The sequence below is a fragment of the Salvelinus alpinus genome, chromosome 3 (assembly GCF_045679555.1).
Source record: "Salvelinus alpinus chromosome 3, SLU_Salpinus.1, whole genome shotgun sequence".
In the NCBI taxonomy this organism is placed as follows: Eukaryota; Metazoa; Chordata; class Actinopteri; order Salmoniformes; family Salmonidae; genus Salvelinus; species Salvelinus alpinus.
Window position 1 is genome coordinate 43,975,639 of NC_092088.1, and position 22,235 is coordinate 43,997,873.

General features: G+C 43.8%; 1 protein-coding gene across 1 annotated transcript; it reads right to left on the reverse strand.

Annotated features, from left to right (window-relative positions):
• Nucleotides 1-6,545: 6,545 nt before the first annotated feature.
• On the reverse strand, nt 6,546-20,366 carry LOC139570762 (zinc finger protein 318-like). Its single transcript, XM_071392913.1, has 10 exons — nt 19,827-20,366; nt 18,569-19,441; nt 17,212-18,397; nt 15,067-15,149; nt 14,860-14,959; nt 14,432-14,751; nt 11,623-11,805; nt 10,716-10,815; nt 10,181-10,299; nt 6,546-9,473 (listed from the first exon to the last, which is right to left on the reverse strand). The coding sequence occupies exons 1-10, from the start codon at nt 20,088-20,090 to the stop codon at nt 7,491-7,493; spliced, it is 5,211 nt and encodes a 1,736-aa protein (XP_071249014.1). The 5' UTR covers nt 20,091-20,366; the 3' UTR covers nt 6,546-7,490.
• Between the last annotated feature and the right edge of the window lie 1,869 nt (nt 20,367-22,235).

The window sequence follows — 22,235 nt, forward strand, 5'->3', positions numbered from 1 at the left end:
GAGGTTCCCTAGAGGAAAACCTGGAGTTCCCTAGAGGAAAACCTGGTTGTCTGCTTTTCACCAGACACTGGGAGATACATTCACCTTTCAGCAGGACAATAACCTAAAACACAAGGCAGTAGCGATTTTAGCATTTAAATCTTGGTGGGGCAAAATCCCCCAAAATGTTTTAGATGCATGGCAGCAAAGCCATTACACAACACAACACTAAACAATACATTAATTGCACTATAACATTGAAAACCCGGCCCACAAACTGTTAGGGCCTACATAAAGCTGTCTCAAGAGCAGAGTTCCAACAGCACCTTACCACTGCTACACCTGGCTATCAGCGGAGCCTTGTCTGGCAGCGAAACAGTTAATACAGCCTCATTTACTGCCTATCTAAAAAACATAGCTGATATGGCTGATTTTCTTAAACAAATGTAGTTTCTACTGATAATTGAGATGTACAAACTATGGCATAAGGGGACAACAAGCGGATGAGGCAATCCGTAATTTCGATTAAGACAATGAGCGAGCTAGGATGGACGTAGTCAATATAACTACTTGTTCAGCACTTTGAAATGTACAGCGACAGAATTCAGATCATGGGCTGTTTTTACAGTATTCTCCCTGTACACCAAGTCAGAACAGTAGGATAAATAAAGAGGGCATATAAGCAGACAATGAAAGCTCTTTCTCTAAAACATGCTATAGGCTACATGTGTGCCACCAAGTCAGAACAGTAGGCTAAATTATGAGGGGATAAGGCACCAAATTATTAGGGTGGGGCACATGGGCTACTAACAGCTTACTACACAATATACACTTAGTATTACTTTCTTAGCTACAGAATACATCTCCCTGGCATATTACATCATTTATGCAGCAGCATACAAGACATTTTTGGACTCACCTTGTTGTGCTCACTTGAACAGGAAGGTGGCGTGGCGACTTTGTGGGCAAATTTTGTCAACAAACGTTGTCATCAAAGTCTGGCATTCTCTGGATTTATGGTGCTTTCAAGACAACTAGGAACTAAAAAAAACAAGGTTGAATCATGACGTCAGTGATCTTCCGGTCGGAGCTCTAGAAAGCGGCCCGAGTTCCCAACTTGGAATTCTGAGTTGGATGACTGTTCAAGACGTATTTTCCCAGTTCCGAGTTTCCATTTGTTTTGAACACGTAAGAAGTCATGCTGGATTGACAGCATGGCCAATGTTGAATGCTTATCCTTTTAAGCTTGGAAAAAATACCCTTAAACCCAAACTTGGACAACACACCCACTCTACTGAGTAGCAGGCTAGTGATTACTTTGCAATGCTTAGCCACTGATTCCTTCCAAACCCCTCATTGTTGAATTTGTGTTATCCAACTTGTTGTGTAATGTCCAATGCCCAATGAGCATCAAAGTCTGGTTTTCTCTGGATTTATGGTGCTTTCAAGACAACTAGGAACAAAAAAAAAACAAGGTTGAATCATGACGTCAGTGACCTATACGTTTAATCTATAATTTCCCTTTATATGACAAGGATTGACAAGGATTTGCAAGTAGATTGTCAACTTGATTCATGATGATGACTGCTAGCTTGCAAGCTAAGATTTTGAAAGTATGATGTTGACATGATCAATCCAATCAAAGCTACTGTGGACATAATGTGATTTGACGTAATTTTATCTGTGGCCAATGACCTTGAGCCTTCTTGGATGGGCACCTCTAATGTAACTCTATGGCAGCACCCAAGGGTCTTCAAATTTCTAGCTCTCCTCGTAAATTTTACGGTGACAGAACACTGAGCCAATGACAGCGCAACTAGAGAATATTACCAACCCCTACGCTCTGTATTTTCCACTGGCTGCCCCTCCACCACAGAAAGCACTGAGCTAGGCTGAAACACCTCCATTTTGGAGCTGCCTTACTCAAGAAACCAAAAAAGAGACCATGTTGTATGCAGCTTTATAAACTCAATGATTATTTTTTTTAATTAAATTGTTTGCAAACTGATACATGACACTTTATAATGCCAAAATAACATGCAAAACAGGCAACAAAAATAAATAAATTACGGTTCGCCACTGACACAAGGGCAAATATACAGTTGAAATCGGAAGTTTACATACACTTAGGTTGGAGTCATTAAAACTCGTTTTTCAACCACTCCACAAATTTCGTGTTAACAAACTATAGTTTTGGCAAGTCGGTTAGGACATCTACTTTGTGCATGATACAAGTAATTTTTCAAACAATTGTTTACAGACAGATTACTTACTTATAATTCATTGTATCACAATTCCAGTGGGTCAGAAGTGTACATACACTAAGTTGACTGTGCCTTAAACAGCTTGGAAAATTCCAGAAAATTATGCCATGGCTTTAGGAGCTTCTGATAGACTAATTGACATAATTTGAGTCAATTGGAGGTGTACCTGTGGATGTATTTCAAGGCCTACCTTCAAACTCAGTGCCTCTTTGCTTGACATCATGGAAAAATCAAAAGAAATCAGCCAAGACCTCAGAAGTTTGGTTCATCCTTGGGAGCAATTTCCAAATGCTTGAAGGTGCTACATTCATCTGTACAACAATAGTATGCAAGTATAAACACCATGGGACCACGCAAGCATCATACGGCTCAGGAAGTAGACGCATTCTGTCTCCTAGAGATGAACGTACTTTGGTGTGAAAAGTGCAAATCTATCCCAGAACAACAGATACAAAAGTATCTATATCCACAGTAAAACAAGTCCTATATCGACATAACTTGAAAGGCCACACAGCAAGGAAGAAGCCACTGCTCCAAATCCGCCATAATAAAGCCAGACTAAGGTTTGCAACTGCACATGGGGACAAAGATCGTACTTTTTGGAGAAATGTTCTCTGGTCTGTTGAAACAAAAATAGAACTGTTTGGCCATAATGACCATCATGTTTGGAGGAAAAAGGGGGATGCTTGCAAGCTGAAGAACACCATCCCAACCGTGAAGCACGGGGGTGGCAGCATCATGTTGTGGGGTTGCTTTGCTGCAGGAGGGACTGGTGCACTTCACAAAATAGATGGCATCATGAGGTAGGAAAATTATGTGGATATATTGAAGCAACATCAGTCAGGAAGTTAAAGCTTGGTCGCAAATGGGTCTTCCAAATGGACATTGACCTCAAGCACACTTCCAAAGTTGTGGCAAAATGGCTTAAGTACAACAAAGTCAAGGTATTGGAGTGGCTATCACAAAGCCCTGACCTCAATCCTATAGAAAATTTGTGGGTAGAACTGAAAAAGCGTGTGCGAGCAAGGATGCCTACAAACCTGACTCAGTTACACCAGCTCTGTTAGGAGGAATGAGCCAAAATTCACCCAACTTATTGTGGGAAGCTTGTGGAAGGCTACCTGTTCTATTGAACACAACAAACTTTACTTCCTAACAATGTGATACACATCATACAACTATAGTCAAGTTAGAGATTTCAACAATTTAGTCAGACATGAACAAATTCACCAAATGCTTTAGAAAGTATGTGTATTGGTGTGTCATAAGAAACATGAATCATCTTCAATAAACTGTCATCATGGATTCCGAGTATACATACTGTATGCAGGCAGCTCTGGAATGGAAAATAATCCATACTAGCTGCAGTTCATAATCTCTAGAATAGTATGTTGCTCTGAAATGGAGGATTAAAGTTATGACTATCCATTACCTTTATTCTAAACAATATTGGGTCTATAGGAAGATTTTGGGTTTACCAGAGTAATCCCATACTGTATATGAGGAAGGTTTGGCATGTTGGACATTTGTGCATATCTGTGCAACACACCACTGGAAATAAGGCACAAACAAGGTTTCAGACCTTGGCAAGCTATGCAGCCTACAAAACTATAGCCACAACTTACGTAACCACTTACTACAATGTACTTTTACTTGTCAGAAAACCTACTGGTAAAAGGCTAAGTGGTCTCAGGGTCTGTAGTCTCAATGCACTTGACCAGCACCACCTACTGGACATGTTCCATACTTCCTTTGGGGCTAAAGAGGAATCACATCTATGTGCATGGGAAAGGATGTCAAAATGTGCCTAACTTGTAAAAAGATCGTAAGCATGTTATTGGCATTGATCAGTATCCTTTTTTCACACGTGACATTATCAACATGACAATGGGTTTGCCTTCAAAATATTTTATTTGACAAATGAAATGACTTTGGTTTGTGCAAGGTTTTAAAACAAATACATAAAGGTAAATTAACCAAACATTTGAGGCCATGTTTCCGAAGACCAGACAATGCGCAATTATTCACATATGGTATCATAGGCGATAGTTAAACACAGTCAGTGTAATAAATGAATAGAAATGGGCATTTCAGTACAGCTGAATAATTCAGTGACATTGTAGACCGTATTATGAGACAGAGATCAGCAACATCCTCTGATATCCTGTCCCTGGATTAGCATAGCAAGTACATCAATTCACTTTATGTATAGGTTGTATTGCCTTAAATTCTATCCACCTTCCACATCACATTTACAGAAACATCAGATCTTCATTGTTTTGATGCAAGTGGCCTTACCTTTTCTGAAGTGAAGACTGATGTCCCAGCAGGCTTTGTTGAAAATTACATTTAGTAGAAACTTCAGATGTTTTTTTGCCAGACATCTGATCTCAAGGCCAATCACTGGCACTCAGAATTATATCATTCTTAAAGTAGCATACAGCATAACTAGACTCCTCTTACCTTTGCTATGTTACTTATATAGGTTCTGCAGAAAAGATAATAAAGAAAAATAAAGAAATCGCTGTCAGGTCAGACTAATTGAACCCACAATGACGTCCATCATTAATTTACAGTGCCTTCGTAAAGTATTCAGACCCCTTGACTTTCCACATTTTGTTATGTTGAAGCCTTATTCTAAAATTGATAAAATATTATTTGTTTTAGCAATCGACACAATACCCCATAATGACAAAGCGAAAACAGGTTAACATATTTTTACAAATGTATATATAAAAAAAAGAAATACCTTAAGGTATTATACCTTATAATATGTTAACCTGTTTTCGCTTTGTCATTATGGGGTATTGTGTAGATTGCTAAAACAAATAATATTTTATCAATTTTAGACACTTTGCTATGATACAAAATTGAGCTCAGGTGCATCCTGTTACCATTGATCATCCTTGGGATGTTGCTACAACTTGGAGTCCACTTGGGGTAAATGCAATTGATTGGACATAATTTGGAAAGGTACACACTTGTCTATATAAAAGGTCCCACAGTTGACACTGCATGTCAGAGCAAAAACCAAGCCATGAGGTTGAAGAAAATGTCCGTATAGCTCAGACAGGATTGTGTCGAGACCCAGATCTGGGGATGGGTATCAAAACATTTCTGCAGCATTGAAGGTCCCCAAGAACACAGTGGACTCCATCATTCTTAAATGGAAGAAGTTTGGAACCACCAAGACTCTTGATAGAGCTGGCTGCCTGGTCAAACTGAGCAATCGGGGGAGAAGGGCCTTGGTCAGGTAGGTGACCAAGAACCCGATGGTTACTGACAGAGCTCTAGAGTTCCTCTGTGGAGATGGGAGAACCTTCCAGAAGGACAACCATCTCTGCAGCACTCCACCAATCAGATCTTTATGGTAGAGTGGCCAGACGGAAGCCACGACAGCCTGCTTGGAGTTTGCCAAAAGGCACCTGAAGGACTCCGACCATGAGAAACAAGATTCTCTGGTCTGATGAAACCACGATTGAACTCTTTGGCCCGAATGCCAAGCGCCATGACTGGAGGAAACCTGGCACTATCCCTACAGTGAAGCATGGTGGTGGCAGCATCATGCTGTGGAGGGAGTTTTTCAGCGTCAGGATCGAGGGAAAGATGAACAGATCAAAGTACAGAGAGATCTTTGATGAAAACCTCCTCCAGAGCACTCAGGACCTCAGACTGGGGTGAAGGTTCACCTTCCAACAGGACAACGATCCTAAGCACACAGCCAAGACTACGCAGAAGTGGCTTCGGGACAAGTCTCAATGTCCTTGAGTGGCCCAGCCAGAGCCCGGACTTGAACATCTCTGGAGAGACCTGAAAATAGCTGTGTAGCAACGCTCTCCATCCAACCTGACAGAGCTTGAGGATCTGTAGAGAAGAATGGCAGAAACTGTGCCAAGCTTGTAGCATCATGCCCAAGAAGATTTGAGACTGTAATCACTGCCAAAGGGTCTGTGAGCGTCTGAATACTTATGTAAATTTCACTCTTTTTTCTTTTTATAAATTAGCAAAAATTTCAAATAACCTGTTTCTGCTTTGTCATTATGGGGTATTGTGTGTAGATTGAGGGGAAAAAACAATTTAATCAATTTTGGAATAAGGCAAAATGTGGAAAAAGTCAAAGGGTCTGAATACTTTCCTAAGGCACTGTATATTAACATTGTCCTGTTCATTTCAGAGTTGCCCATTGCAGCCACTCATAGTGAGATTTTTCTTCAGAATTCCTTTCGACTGCAAGGGGCATACCATAGTGATGCTTTATGGTTACAAGGTCCGACTACAAGGTCTGAGAAATAAGAGAAAATGTTGTGGTCACTGACATTTATTTGAATTCTACTTTAGCAACAACAGTTAAAAGGACAAACAGTTTGATTATTTTCACTAACTAACACAGAATAGCATTGCGCATAGTACAATCAGTGAACCAATGGAAAGTTTTTTTAAAAAGAGCAACAATTCCAAGGTTATGTTCATGAGTATATATATATCCACATATTTTCTGGAGGGTGCTGTAAAGAGTGACAGATATTACATGACACAATTGTAAAAGAAAACATTGTTCAAATATTTTGGTCCATGCTGCACTACCTTACCAAGTTCTGTTTTCTTTTAACCTTTTCTCTTGTTCCTGTATTAAAATACCTTTCAATCATTTAAAGAGAAAATAACTTTTTGCTTAAGAGGCTGAAAATGGATACACACAAAACCATAGTAATCAATAAGCATGGTACTGTACATTACCTTAAGTTAAAAAAAGTTGAGATGAATGAAGAAATTATTCAACACAAAAAGAACTGCAGCACAAGCTTCAACATTTCTGAAGATTCATCACTTAAGAATGTCTCATATCTTTCAGTGGAAGTTTCATTTCCTTATCCATTCAAGTTCGAGCTGCCTGCTAGGGCCACTAAGTTACGCAGGTTGGCATTTATTGGGATGATTCATGTACTGGAGGCAACTCTGCAGTGGTCACTCGGTTTGCACAGCCACAAAGTCATAAAATCTAACCTTACATTTTTACGATATAGCCAATTATGACTTTGCAGTTGGCCCATCTAGCGGAAATCACTCAGTTCTGCCTCCAGGGCAAGATTCATGACAATAAACATCAACCTGCCCAAGACAACTGGGCTTAGTTTCCTAATCAGAAGGATGTGTTGGTTACTATTTGTTCCCCTCTAATGTACACCCTAATCCCATCAACTACCTAAAATACCCACCCTCCAATGGCCTGCGTTCTAGTGGGATCTGTTAATCAAAATTTAAATCAAACAGATCTAAGCCCAGCACTTCTGTTGGGAGATCCAGGGTCTCTGTTGAGATACCCAGAGTATCTGATGGGTTATCGAATTGTATGGGGGCATTCTCAGGCGCATCTTCCTTGGGCTGTGGGTCAGACCCACGCTCAGTCTCCATTGACTCCTTTGTGTCAGTTTCAATGGTGTTACTGTTGTCAAGAGCTGGGAGCTCAGGTTGGATTTGCTCTGTTTGTGGGGCAGTAGCCTCCAAGGCGTTGCTGTTCTTTAAGTCATTCAGAGCAGCTTTGGACTCTATGACTGTTTTAGTGGACATGGCAGTGCTGGTGGTGGATGTGGTACTGGCTGTGGTACTGCTGCTATAAAATATGTCAAATAAATCTTGTGCTTTTGCGGCAGCTAGGCTAGACTTCGGTTTTTCTGATTTCTTCATCACCTCACTTGGGGGTCTCTGCATGAAAGGAGGGGGTGTGACCATCACAGGGACATTCTGCTCACTCTCAGGGACTCCTGGTGCAGATACATCCGACTCCATGGTCATCATGATCAGGACAGGCGGGGGAGGCAGGGGAGTCTTGAACTCTGACATCACTGCTGAAGGAGTGGATGTGTGGGCTTGACTAACAGACTCCATTGTGGAAGCTTTCTTTATGTCTGGTGTAAAATTGGGACCTGGCTTCCCGGTGCCATCTGCTGACTCCACTTCCTCACCACAGAACGCCTTGGAAATGATGTCTGCTGCCAGTACAGGGTCCTTTTTAGGCTGGTTCTGTATGACAGGCAGGGGCGTCTCTCCACTGGCACCGGGTGGTCTGATAGAGGGGAAGGTGTTGAGAGGGGCCGGTTTAGCATAGACCCAGGGCCCAAGTCCGGAGGACTTTCTCAGGACCATGGAGGGAGCAGGAAGGTTTGGGCGTATTTTCTCGGAGTTGAAGGGTACCCATGTGTTAGTTGGGGGGATGACTGTCTTCCCTGACAGCTTGATAGCAATGCTCTTGGCTGCGGCCACAGACTTTGAAAACGCATCCGGGTCGTCATCCTCTTCAGCATCTGCCTCATCTTCCTTCAGGAACTCAGCAGCCACTCTCTCGGCCTCCTTCGCAAGCTCATTTTCAATTTTTTTCTTCCAACTGAACTTTCCAAAAGCAGACGAAGCCTTTGGCTCTACTTTGGCTGTTTCCTCACTTTTCTTGCGCAGCTTTGCTCTCAATGCTGGATTAGGCCCACAGAACACTTTGGGAGGCTCACCGGGTTTCTCAGGCTCAGACTGCTTTCTAGATCCTGACTTCTCATCTTCCCTTTGACGCTCACCCTGGTCCTTCCTTGATTGTCTTTCCTCCTTTTCATTCTTAGGCTTCCCATCCTCCCTCTCTGATCTACACCTCACCTCCTCTTTCTTGCTATATTTGGGGTTGGTCTCTTTCCCCTTACCATATCTGGACCGGTCTTCCTCCTCCTCATTATGCCTCCAACTAAACTTGGGTCTCTCCTCTACCCTGCTAGACCTAGGCCTCTCTTCCTCCTCCCTGCGATTTTTTAACCACTCCTCCTCCTCACTATGCTTGTATCTCTCTTCATCCTTCTTACTGTACTTGGGCCACTCTTCCTCGCTATGTTTATATCTCTCCTCTTTCTTGCTGTACAAAGACCTCTCATCTTCCTCCTTTTTGCTATACTTGGCCCTCTCTTCCTCCTCCTCCTCCTCCCTCTTGTTATATTTGTACTTCTCCTTTTTGCTGTGCTTCGCCTTCCCCTCTTTCTCCATGTGTTTGATCTTCTCCTTGTCCTTTCCCTTGTCCTTGTCCTTTTTGCTGCGTTTATGTTTCCCTTCCTCCTTCTCTTTGCTCTTTTTGGATTCTTCCTCTTCGTGTTTGCGTTTGAGCTCAGAGTGCTTTTTGTCACCAACTTCCAACGTGAGTCCTGCCTGACGATCCAGGTTCCTTCTCTGTTCGTAGAGTGGATACTCATACATTCGTTTCTAGCAGAAGGACCAAACACATATGTAAAACATTAAAGTGGAATAAAACAATTTTAAACTGTCCCTTAAAGGGACAGTTCATCCAAGTGTTCTTACCTTGTAGGCAGTGTATGGACAGAGTGCAATCCACAATGAGTTTGTTTACCTAGCCACCAACACCAAACACTAACCATTAGAATTTTCTAACCAAAAACCAACGTACCCAATATTAGCATGTATGAAATGTCATTCCCAAATAATTTCAAATTCAAACCAAGTCATTGAACTTTAGACTTGAAATGAAAATGCTTAAATTAGCAGTTGGTGACAGTGGCTAGGTGAACATACTTAAACTTGTATTGCAACCTCTACTGTAGGAAAACATAGTTCCCCTAAATTACAAACTGATATATGTCTAAGCTATCCAAAGTAGCAGACCAGGGTTCAAATAGTATTTTAAATACTTTGCTTGAGCCTGCCTGGAGTGTCAAATGAGCAAGATCTGTGGTACTATTTTATGATTTCTATTGCACCAGGCAAGCTCATTTTAAACATTTCAGATACGATTTGATCATAGGCCTGCAAAGTAGACAAAAGACTACTGTGTGCACAAAGCAGTAACAAAATGCGGCAGGAAACCGAACCAGGTTTCCAAATGTCTAATTTGTAAACATCCTTAATGTAGCCCTAGTGAAATAATGTCCTACTCCCAACTAGTAATGGCCTACCTTGTATTTCTCATTGTGAGTATGACTCGTGGCATGATCTTCAGCACAAATTGCATCCCCGTAAAACTCCTCGCACAGCTGGCAATAATATCCCCTCACAGGCACCAAAAACTCAGATCCTATGAGAGAAAAAGAGAGAGAAGTTGTTTAAAATACCTAATGGTCACAGGAAACAATCATTGATTATTACCTTTACTGTGCTCTCCATGGAAGAACCTGTTATAAAAGTAGATTGTTATAAAATGTAGGTCCGTTACTTGGAGAGTATAAGAAGTACATTCAGTAAACATGGACATATAAACATCAACATTTGTAATTGACTAACGGTTACCCAAAATGACCCCCTTTACATTGCATATAGAAATCAATGTTTATTTCTTACTTCTTATGCATAGTTTTGTATTCAGTGACTGCAAACTGTGGCAGTGATCCAGCACAAAGAGCCTAAAAGTAAAAGATTGCTAACAACGTTTAACAGTACATTACACATATTTAGAAAAAGGGAAATGTATAAAAACAGAAATTAAGTTGGTACCTTTAGCAGGTTTAGTCATTTTCTCCCCTGAAGAGTAAATCTTATTAATCTCATTGTTGGAGGAACTTGACGTCCATGGTCGATTGTAAGGATCCTGAGTCTGCACAGTGCCAATGAAAAAAGAATGCATAAGCAATTTGCTGTAAAAATACAAGAGACTGCACAATTCAAATAACAAAATGCAAGGTTGGGAAGGTAAAGGAAACTCGACCAGATATGGGGACAAAGAACAAAAACAGGAGACCGCATTTTCATGATAGTAAACAAAAGCTCTTCAATTCACTGACTGAATGACCAAGAAGGGTCCAGCTGCAGCCAATAAGTCCTTAGCAGAGAGCACAATAATCCTTGCCGAGAGCAGCCAATAGGCTTTCCACATCACATTACATTCAGGAGTCTACTGCGTTCCTTTCAAGGTAGCTAACTAGCGGACTTCATAGCTAACAGGGCCTGTAAAGAGATGTGTCCATCCAAGTGTTTAATAGATAGCAATTTAATTAAATGTAAACTTCACTATCTAACTAGCTAGACAGGATGAACTTAGCTAGACAGGATGAACTGAAGTGTTGAATTGGATGATCATACCTTTCCCAACACAATGCTAGCTCATAATTCATTATTAAAAATAGTTCCGGCCATGCAATCTAATTGATTATCTTGAGCTCCAGCTGTGCTGGTAAAGGCATGAACAGCACGGCTACCTGACCACTCAATCGCAAAATGTATTATTAAGACTTGTACATTAAGCAACACTGTCTAGCTAACACATTTCTTTATTGCGTAGCCTAGCAAGGATGGTTTGGTTGTTCTCTGTAGTCTGTACGTTATGTGACTAGTTCCACAGTAGGACTCCGGAACTGCTGTAGCTGGAGTCTTATTGAAAAATTCTATAAAATGGTAAACAAACCTTTCGGTGCGATTTGCTGTGCAAGTGTGTGAAAAAATCGAACATGGAACCACAAGTGACATTGCAGCTTTTGCACCAGTGGTTCCCAGCGTCATAGTATTCAAACAGGTCTGCTGGATGCTCGGGAGGCTGGGTACTGGCTGGGGCTTTCTTAGGAGAGGCTCTTAAGGACAATGATGCTGCCTAATGAAGAACAGAAGTTACAAGTCAGCAAAAGAGCTAAATAAGCCTAGAGGAAGCAGGCAAAAAAAATAATACTGAAAGACGGTATTAAAAAGACAAACAAAGAGAATTTTACGATGTTCCCCAAACATGGAAATTACAAAAACTCTCACCTTGACAACATAGGCGATCTGTGTTCCAGCCATGAGGGAGTTACTCAGGTTGTCAGAGAATCCTGTTTTTAAGGCTAATATTTGACCCGCATTGTCATATTCCTGTACGCTTATCCAATTAATGGTCAAAATTACATTTTAAATACTGATCTGTGAGTTGCGCAAAAAAGTGGTGAGAAATGAGTGCTGTTCAGAGACCATGAGTGGAGTGGAAAAACATCAAGTATGATATTTCAGGAGATATACTCCTCGCAACAAAACAGCTACAATTGAGTGTTGAGTTTCCAATGAGATCCATTTGACTTCCGTGTATTCTCATCTTCAAATGTTACATATTTTCCATATTCAATAAATTATTTTAATTGAATACCCATGTTTAAGTTTTCTAATAAATTAGAAATACACCATCACCCTATTAACAAATGAGAAATCATTTGAGCCAGTGGAAAGGATTAAAACAGTCCACATTATTGGGATCCCTCTCTGTATGCAAAGTATTCATCCCAACTAATCGCTGCACTCCTAGCTAGCCTACATGTTGATGGTGAAAATGCTCTTATGAAATGACAGTCAAATTACAAAGAATGATGTTAATCTTTCAATCTATGAAAGTAAATACCCTATATCCAAGCTTCTAACAAACATCTTACCTGAGTTTGGCATCTCCAGAAACTCTTTCAGAGAATAAGTTTGACATGGTGGTGGTCTTTCATAAACAAATACTGTGCACTCTGAAAAAATATTGTATATTGTAGGGTGAGACATCAGAGAAGATGTACCCCTATGCTTAATCACAACTGTTTGCCATATGAAACTGAACAGGTTTCCACATAAGTTGCAGGTTAAAAACACAATTTGTAAACATGCATGCATTTGTAGACCAGTTTTGAGATTAGTTGGGTCAGACATTGGCATACAAAGAGGGAACTTTTAAACCGAGGAGTCAAAGTCTGCCTCTTGGACAACACCAACAGATGACATAGCACACTGTTTGTCCAGGTAAGCCTGAGCAGTTTGTGCACCACACATTGTTTAACCCCATATATGATGTATAAGCAAAAGGCTGAATGCCAGGTATTCAAAGTACACTTTATATACAAAAGTATGTGGACACCCTTTCAAATTAGAGGATTCGGCTATTTCAGCCACACCCGTTCCTGGCAGGTGTAGAAAATCGAGCACACAGACATGAAATTGCCAGAGACAAACATTGGCAGTCGAATGGACAAACTGAAGAGCTCAATGACTTTCAACGTGGCACTGTCATAGGATGCCACCTTTCCAACTAGTCAGTTCATAATTTCTGCCCTGCTAGAGCTACCCCAGTCAACTGTACGTGCTGCTATTGTGAAGTGGAAACGTCTAGGAGCAAAAACGGCTCAGCCGCGAAGTGGTAGGCCACACAAGCTCTGTCCTCGGTTGCAACGCACTACCGAGTTCCAAACGGCCTCTGAAAGCAACGTCAGCACAATAACTGTTCGTCAACAGCTTCATGAAATGGGTTTCCATGGCCGAGCAGCCGCACACAAGCCTAAGATCACCATGCCAAGGGTCGGCTGGAGAGGCGTAAAGCTCGACACCATTGGACTCGGGAGCAGTGGAAACTCGTTCTCTGGAGTGACGCTTCACCATCTGGCAGTCCGACGGACAAATATGGGTTTGGCGGATGCCAGGAGAACGCTACCTGCCTCAATGCATAGTGCCAACTGTAAAGTATGGTGGAGGAGGAATAATGGTCTGAGGCTGTTTTTAATGATTTGTGCTAGGCCCCTTAGTTCCAGTGAAATCTTAACGATACAGCATACAATGACATTCTAGATGACTGTGCTTCCAACTTTGAGCCAACAGTTTGGGGAAGGCCCTTTCCTGTTTCAGCATGATAATTCCCCCATGCACAGAGCGAGGTCCATACAGAAATGGTTTGTCAAGATCGGTGTGGAAGAACTTGACTGGCCTGCAGAGCCCTGACCTCAACTCCATCGAACATATTTGTGATGAATTGGAACACCAACTGCGAGTCAGGCCTAATCGACCAACATCAATGACCAACCTCACTAATGCTCGTGGCTGAATAGAACCAAGTCCCCGCAGCAATGTTCCAACATCTAGTGGAAAGCCATCCCAGAAGAGTGGAGGGTGTTATAGCAGCAAAAGGGGGACCAACTCCATATTAATGCCCATGATAAGATGTTCAACGAGAAGGTGTCCACATACTTTTGGTCATGTAGTGCAATTACTGCTTACTGGTATTTAATGAATCAGACAAGGGCAAGTATACATTTAAATCAAAACCGGACCTTTTGAATAGTTATTCATGAAGTCATTTAGACTCATATCCTAAAATAAAGCAAAGTTGACCTGTCACTTTCTGCAGAATAATTACATTTCTGCAGCAATAATGTACATGTTTTTCTAAGGTTTTACATGTACTTCAGCTCTCTGGCTTGTGCCGGGAGCAGCTTACGGAATTCTACCTTGGCAGAGGCCTGGAGCCCAGGTGATACCTCTCGGCTGCGAGCGCGCTCCTGTTTCTTCTCCTTGTCTGGAGGTGGTGGGTGTGTTGGATGCTCAAGGTCTCCAGAAGCCCTACCCTCTCGCCGGGGCTTGTCAGTTGGTTGTAGACCGAGAATAAGAGCCACTTTGTCAAGCTCGCATCGTTTCTTCTCTGCTACCTCGTGCTCGTTGCGGAGCACAGCAATCTGAGACATGACCTCTTCCTGGAGCCGACTGATCTCGGACAGTAATGGGTCCTTGTGGCCATCCTTTACACGCCGCTTTTTGCGCAGCAGTTCCCCTACAAAGTCAACAATAAAAAATTTAGCCAACTGTGCAACAACCTTCTGAATTTAAAAAAATAATAATAATCATTAACAAATATAGAAAAGGCTTAGAGATGAAGTACCTTGCTGTTTTCGCAATCTCTCCAGTTCCTTCATGAGATAATCTTTCTTCTTCATGCGGATCTCTCGGTCTCTTCTCAGTTTTTCACGTTCTTCAAGAACCTACAGAATGCAGGAGAATCATTAGAGAACTAGTGTATGCCAAAACAGCATCAAATGACAATACTGTAGGCTTCATTTGAATTTCAGTGGATAGCTGAATACTCCACCTTTTGTTTTTGGCTTTCATTATTTCTCTCTTCTAAAACCCTCCTGTCCTTGCCATTATCCTGAGCGGCCATCTTTGATGATGCTATACAGGAAAAATGTACAAAATTAGACAGGAGTTACATCATTAAAACTACTGCTTACAGTATTTTCAGAAAGTATTCAGTCCACTTGACTTTTTCACATTGTTACATTACAGCCCTATTCTAAGATGTATAACTTTTGTTCTTATCAATCGACAAAATCCCCCAATATGACAAAGCAAAAACAGGTTTAGAACTTTTTGCAACTGTATTAAAATTTAAAATAAAATATCACATTCACATAAGTGTTCAGACCCTTTATTCAGTACTTTGTTGAAGCACCTTTGGCAGAGATTACAGCCTTGAGTCTTCTTGGATATGACGCTACAAGCTTGGCACACCTATATTTGGAGAGTTTCTCCCATTCGTCTCTGCAGATCCTCTCAAGCTCTGTCAGGTTGGATGGGGAGTGTTGCTGCAAAGCTATTTTCAGGTCTCTCCAGAGATGTTCGATCAGGTTCAAGTCCGGGCTTTGGCTGGGCCACTCAAGGACATTCAGAGACTTGTCCCGAAGCCACTCCTGCGTTGTCTTGGCTGTGTGATTAGGATCGTTGTCCTGTTGGAAGGTGAACCTTTGTCCCAGTGTGAGGTCCTGAGCACTCTGGAGCAGGTTTTGATCGAGGATCTCTGTACTTTGCTCTGTTCATCTTTCCCTTGATCCTGACTAGTCTCCCAGCCCCTGCGGTTGAAAAACATCCCCCACAGCATGACGCTACCACTACCATGCTTTACAGTAGGGATGGTGCCAGGTTTCCTCCAGACGTGACACTTGATATTCAGGCTAAAGAGTTCAATCTTCATCAGACCAAAGAATCGTGTTTCTCATGGTCTGAGAGTCCTTTAGGTGCCTTTTGGCAAACTCCAAGCGGGCTCTCATGTGCCACTACCATAAAGGCCTGATTGGTGGAATGCTGCAGATGGTTGTCCTTCTGGAAGGTTCTCCTATCTCAACAGAGGAACTCTGGAGCTCAGTCAGAGTAACCATCGGATTCTTGGTCAGGGAGGTGACCAAGACCCTTCTCCCTCGATTGCCCAGTTTGGCCCGGGTGGCCAGCTCTAGGAAGAGTCTTGGTGGCTCCAAACTTATTCCATTTATGAATGATGGAGGCCACTGTGTTCTTGGGGACCTTCAATGCTGCAGAAATGTTTTGGTACTCTTCCCCAGATCTGTGCCTCGACACAATCCTGTCTAGGAGCTCTACGGACAATTTCTTCGACCTCGTGGCTTGGTTTTTGCTCTGACATGCACTGTCAACTATGGGACCTTATCTGGACAGGTGTGTACCTTTCCAAATCATGTCCAATCAATTGAATTTACCACAGGTGGACTCAATGGACACAAAGTCTTGTAGCAAAGGGTCTGAATACTTATGACAATAAGGTAGTTCTGTTTTTATTTTCAATAGATCTGCAAAAATGTCTAAAAAGGGGCCTCCCGAGTGGCGCAGTGGTCTAAGGCACTGCATCGCAGTGCTAGCTGTGCCACTAGAGATCCTGGTTCGAGTCCAGGCTCTGTCTGGACGCACAATTGGTGGCGCACAATTGGCCGAGCGTCGTCCGGGTTAGGGGAGGGTTTGGCCAGCAGGGATGTTCTTGTCCCACCACGCACTAGCGACTCCTGTGGCGGGCCGGGAGCAATGCACGCTGACACGGTTGCCAGGTTTACGGTGTTTCCTCTGACACATTGGTGTGGCTGGCTTTCGGGTTAAGAGGACATTGTAACAAGAAGCAGTGCGGCTTGGCTGGGTTGTCCGTACGGGAGTTTCAGCGATGGGACAAGACTAACTACCAATTGGTTACCACAAAATTGGGGAGAATGAAAACATATTTAAAAACCTGTTTTCGCTTTGTCATTATGGTGTATTGTGTGTAGATTGATGAGGAACATGTTTTGATTTTAGAATAAGGCTGTAACATAACAAAATGTGGGAAAAGAGAAGGGGTCTGAATACTTTCCGAAAGCACTGTATGTGCTGCAGTTTCATTGATCACCAACAAAACGTATTTATTGAAGAGGAATGAACAAGTAATTAAACATCCACTTATTCAATGGTTTGTTCTCACCTTTTCTTTCACCCCCCTGGTGTAACTCTGGCTGGATGACGTTTAAGTATGGTCTGTCAAACGGCGGGGCGTTCGGAAAATCTTCAGTGGGAGATTGAGGCAGCATGCCCATAGATGGAGGTGGGTACATCGGCCACTGTTGGGGCATGTACGGCCAGTTCCCATACTGCCCAAAGCCATGAGGTGGATAGTTGGGTGGTACCAGACCATGTGCCTGGGCTTGGGCGTAAGCAGGAATCGAGATAGAAGGGTGGGTGGGTGTCACTGGAGTAGTTTCAGTCTTCACCTCTCCGCCGCCTCGAGTCTTCCCATGGGTGCTGCGCCTGTCAGATGGGGGTGACTTCTTCTGGCTCCTTCTGTTATCAAGGCTGCTGCTCAGGCTCCTGCTACGACTCGGGCTGTGGCTTTTGCTACGACTGCTACCACTGCTGGAGCTGCTCCCACTGTTGCTCTTACGCCTGCTCCTGCCTGAGCTTCTTGAAGAGTCACGGTGACCCCGCCTCCTCCCAGGACAAGGGGAAGGGGTTTTCAGAGGGGGCCTCTTTCCATGCAGACGCTCTTGAGTCCTGGCAGCCATCTTGCTGATCTCCGTCACCCCCAGATCCAGCCCAATGGTTTTGAGGAGGTCCTGGATCTTCTCGTACTCCTCCACGTCTTGCTTCTCCTTTCCTTCCAGTGGTCCTGTTCCTAGTGGGTAGTCATTAGGCTCTTCAACCTTGATATTATGGTCAGGGGTGGCAGAGGACCTGCTTTGATGCTGAAACCTCCTGTCCACCTGTTGCTGACGAGAGCTTCTCTGATCGACAATACCAGGATGGCCCTCTAGGTGCTGTGAGGCGCCACTCATAATATCACCATAGAGCTCTGACAGACCATGTTGACGGGGAACTCCTGCTGGAGTCGGAGACCTGCCCTTCTCTAGATCATCTTCATCACCATAAAGGAACTTCTCCTCATCGTCAATGTCTGGTACTCTCTTCCTTTTCTCCTCCTGCCGTGCAGATGCACCTCCCAACAAGCCAAGGATCCCTGCAATCCCACTGGGATCAAGTCTGCCCTGGGCCATGTGTGGGTCATCTCTCAGTTCTCCCAGCATGGTGGCCAACATGTTAGGGTCCATGCCTTTCATAGCTGAGAGGAGACGCTCTGCCTCAGCACCAGGAGTAACTCTTGGAGAATCACTGTTCTGCAAAACAAAAACGAAAGAACAATATATGTTGAACAAATTAATCATGATAATCATTTGGATAAAAGAAAAAAGGTCATTGTGGGATGACAGGGTTAGAATGAGTATGAAGATCGGTAATACACTACACAATTAATTTAACACAGTAATAAAATGGCATATGTCCCCTACCTGCACAAATGAGGGGGAGTCAGTCTCTGAGTCCATGCACCTCTTCAGGATGGACTTTGTGGGCATGTTCATGTCTTCCATCTCTTTGTGGCGACGGGCCAACTCCAGCTCCTTGAACCTGCTCATCTTCTTTATCTTATTACAGCCTCCCCTGCTGCTCCTGCTACTGCTGCTACTGGTACTGCTGGTACTGCTACTACTGACACTGCGGCTCCTGCTCTTGTGTGGACCAACACTCTTTGCTCTGCTTATACTGCGGGCCTGTCCATAGCTCTGGCCACGACTCCCGCTCCTGCTTCGGGACCTGCTTGGCGGACGGCTCTTGCTCCGTCCCCCCATTTCAGGGCTGCGGCTTCGGGCCCGGCTTTTACTCTGTCCCCCCAATTCAGGGCTGCGGCTTTGAGTAAGGCTTTTGCTCTGTCCACCCATTGCAGGGCTGCGACTTCGGGCACGGCTTTTACTCCGTCCCCCCATTGCAGGGCTGCGAGTTCTGGCACGGCTTTTACTCTGTCCCCCCATTGCAGGGCTGCGACTTCGGACACGGCTTTTACTCCGTCCCCCCATTGCAGGGCTGCGAGTTCTGGCACGGCTTTTACTCTGTCCCCCCATTGTAGGGCTGCGACTACGAGGACGGCTCTTGCTCCGTACCCTGATTCCCGGGCTGCGACTACGAGGTCGGCTTCTCCCTCTGCTGGGACTCTGCCTCCTGGGGCCACGGTCGTCAGGGCCATCATAACTGGACCTCTTTGGCAGGTAAGGAGGGTAGTCTCTTGAGGGTAGCCCTGCCCCAGGTGGTCCAGTCAATTCATTGCCCACAGTGATTACCAGACTGTGGTCTGTGGGGATGCAACCACGGGGAGAAGATGGAGATCTCTATTGACAGAAACAGGTTTGTAATCAAATTCCTTAACTGTAATCAGTTTCATTACAATAAATAGTTTGACAGGATTTAAGTTATTAGAGACAGCATTTCGGCAAATTAATACATTGCTCCAGTAAAAAGGAAATAGGAGCCAGTGCAAGGAACGGGGCAACGTCCAGTTCCACTGTAAATAAAAATTGCACCTGCGCTTGTAGCTGGTTAACAATAAACAGTGACAAATAGTCATGATAACTAGCCTAGTTAGCTAGCTAACCAATGCGTTATGCAAACAAACAACATGCACGAATTGTTTTTGAAAGCTACATTTACCAATGTAATTAGCAAGAGGCAGACTAGTCAGGTAGACAGTATCCCGCACATAATTATTGCACTTACTTCTCTTGGGGGAGGGCCGCTGCCCCAATATTCACTGCCTGGACCTCTGTGACTTACTGAACCGGGAGAAGGATACCTCCTGAGCGGTGGAGATCGCCTGTACGGGTCTGGAGGCCCGTCGTGGTAACCCTGAAACGGAGGTCTGGGCCTGCCTCTTTCTTCTCTAAACGGTGGCCCAGGATAAGGCCGGACAGGAGTAGGACCACGGCCCTCGCACTGCTGCGGGTACCCTCCTCGAGGTGGAAGAGGCCGACCACGATACATATTTCACTGTTAAATTGGCCCTTTTCTATCAATTACAGCTACTTACTACCGCACTGATTCTATGCACATTTACTTTTTCTCGTACTTACTGTCTGCAGTTGGTGATAACAAATGCAAGCTACCATGTAGCTATTTGAATTTGAGTGTTTGACGAACAACTCAGCGCTCAATGTGTTGTGATTTCCGGCCTGCTTGAACCTTCTTCTTTGGTATTACTGGCGGTCCGCAAAACAACGTGAAAGATGCATGCCGCCACCTACCGTGCGGAAGTGTGTGGTTGAAAAAGGTTTACATACTGTAAACCCTCCTACCTAATCCCGTACTACTAAAAAAATAGCAAGAGACATATTAATTCCAGCCATCGCCCGTAAAAAAACAGGCCCCAAATCCATCTCAATATCTCTACACCTCATTGCATTGGTCTGAATAATACGCGTCTAATATAAACCCAGACCAATTGATACAAGCGCAAGCAAGACGTTTCTATTTTTGGCTGAAAAGGGGTAACATTTTTGTTTAAAGTTGGCGCCCCCCCTTGGTTTGTGCTGTGGTGGAGACCTTTGTGGGCTATACTCGGCCTTGTCTCAGGATTGTAAGTTGGTGGTTGAGGATTTCCCTCTAGTGGTGCGGGGGCTGTGCTTTGGCAAAGTGGGTGGGGTTATATCCTTCCTATTTGGCCCTGTCCGGGGGTTTCTTCGGATGGGGCCACAGTGTCTCCTGACCGCTCCTGTCTCAGCCTCCAGTATTTATGCTGCAGTAGTTTGTGTCGGGGGGCTAGGGTCAGTTGGTTACCTGGAGTACTTCTCCTGTCTTATCCAGTGTCCTGTGTGAATTTAAGTATGCTCTCTCTAATTCTCTCGTTCTCTCTGAGAACCTGAGCCCTAGGACCATACGTCAGGACTACCGGGCATGATGACACCTTGCTGTCCCCAGTCCGCCTGGCCTTGCTGCTATTCCAGTTTCAACTGTTCTGCCTGTGGTTACGGAACCCCTACCTGTCCCAGACCTGCTGTTTTCAACTCTTAATGATCGGCTATGAAAAGCCAACTGAGATTTATTCCTGATTATTATTTGACCATGCTTGTCATTTATGAACATTTTGAAAATCTTGGCTCTCTCTAATTTTCTCCTTCTCTCTTTCTTTCTCTCGGAGGACCTGAGCCCTAGGACCATACGTCGGGACTACCGGCCGTGGTGACTCCTTGCTGTCCCCAGTCCGCCTGGCCTTGCTGCTATTCCAGTTTCAACTGTTCTGCCTGCGGTCATGGAACCCCTACCTGTCCCAGACCTGCTGTTTTCAACTCTTAATGATCGGCTATGAAAAGCCAACTGAGATTTATTCCTGATTATTATTTGACCATGCTTGTCATTTATGGAAATTTTGAAAATCTTGGCTCTCTCTAATTTTCTCCTTCTCTCTTTCTTTCTCTCGGAGGACCTGGGCCCTAGGACCATGCGTCGGGACTGCCGCCCGTGGTGACTCCTTGCTGTCCCCAGTCCGCCTGGCCTTGCTGCTATTCCAGTTTCAGCTGTTCTGCCTGCGGTTATGGAACCGCCACCTGTCCCAGACCTGTTGTTTTTCAACTCTTGATGATCGGCTATGAAAAGCCAACTGAAAATTATTCATGATTATTATTTGACCATGCTTGTCACTTATGAACATTTTTGAACATCTTGGCATAGTTCTGTTATAATCTCCACCCGGCACAGCCAGAAGAGGACTGGCCACCCCTCATAGCCTGGTTCCTCTCTAGGTTTCTTCCTAGGTTTTGGCCTTTCTAGGGAGTTTTTCCTAGCCACCGTGCTTCTACACCTGCATTACTAGCTGTTTGGGGTTTTAGGCTGGGTGTCTGTACAGCACTTCGAGATATTAGCTGATGTACGAAGGGCTATATAAAATAAAATTGATTGATTGATTGATTGATTAAAGTGAAACACTGGGTTTGAGTTGTATTCTATTTGTGTGATCATCAAAACCTCTAACTTTTGTCTACCTAGTTGAATTCAGACAAGCAGTTTTAGTCATGTCAGCTGCATCCCACTGCTGGCTTGCTTCTGAAGCTAGTTTAGCAGGGTTGGTCCTGGTCAGTCCCTGGATGGGAGACCAGATGCTGCTGGAAGTGGTGTTGGAGGGCCAGTAGGAGG

Coding starts and splice junctions, on each gene's coding strand:
- LOC139570762 (XM_071392913.1), bottom strand. CDS start 20,090: ATGTATCGTGGTCGGCCTCTTCCACCTCGAGGAGGGTACCCGCAGCAG. Junction 19,442..19,826: donor GCGGCCCTCCCCCAAGAGAA/GTAAGTGCAATA, acceptor TTCTGTCAATAG/AGATCTCCATCTTCTCCCCG. Junction 10,300..10,715: donor AATGACTAAACCTGCTAAAG/GTACCAACTTAA, acceptor TTTCTCTCATAG/GATCTGAGTTTTTGGTGCCT.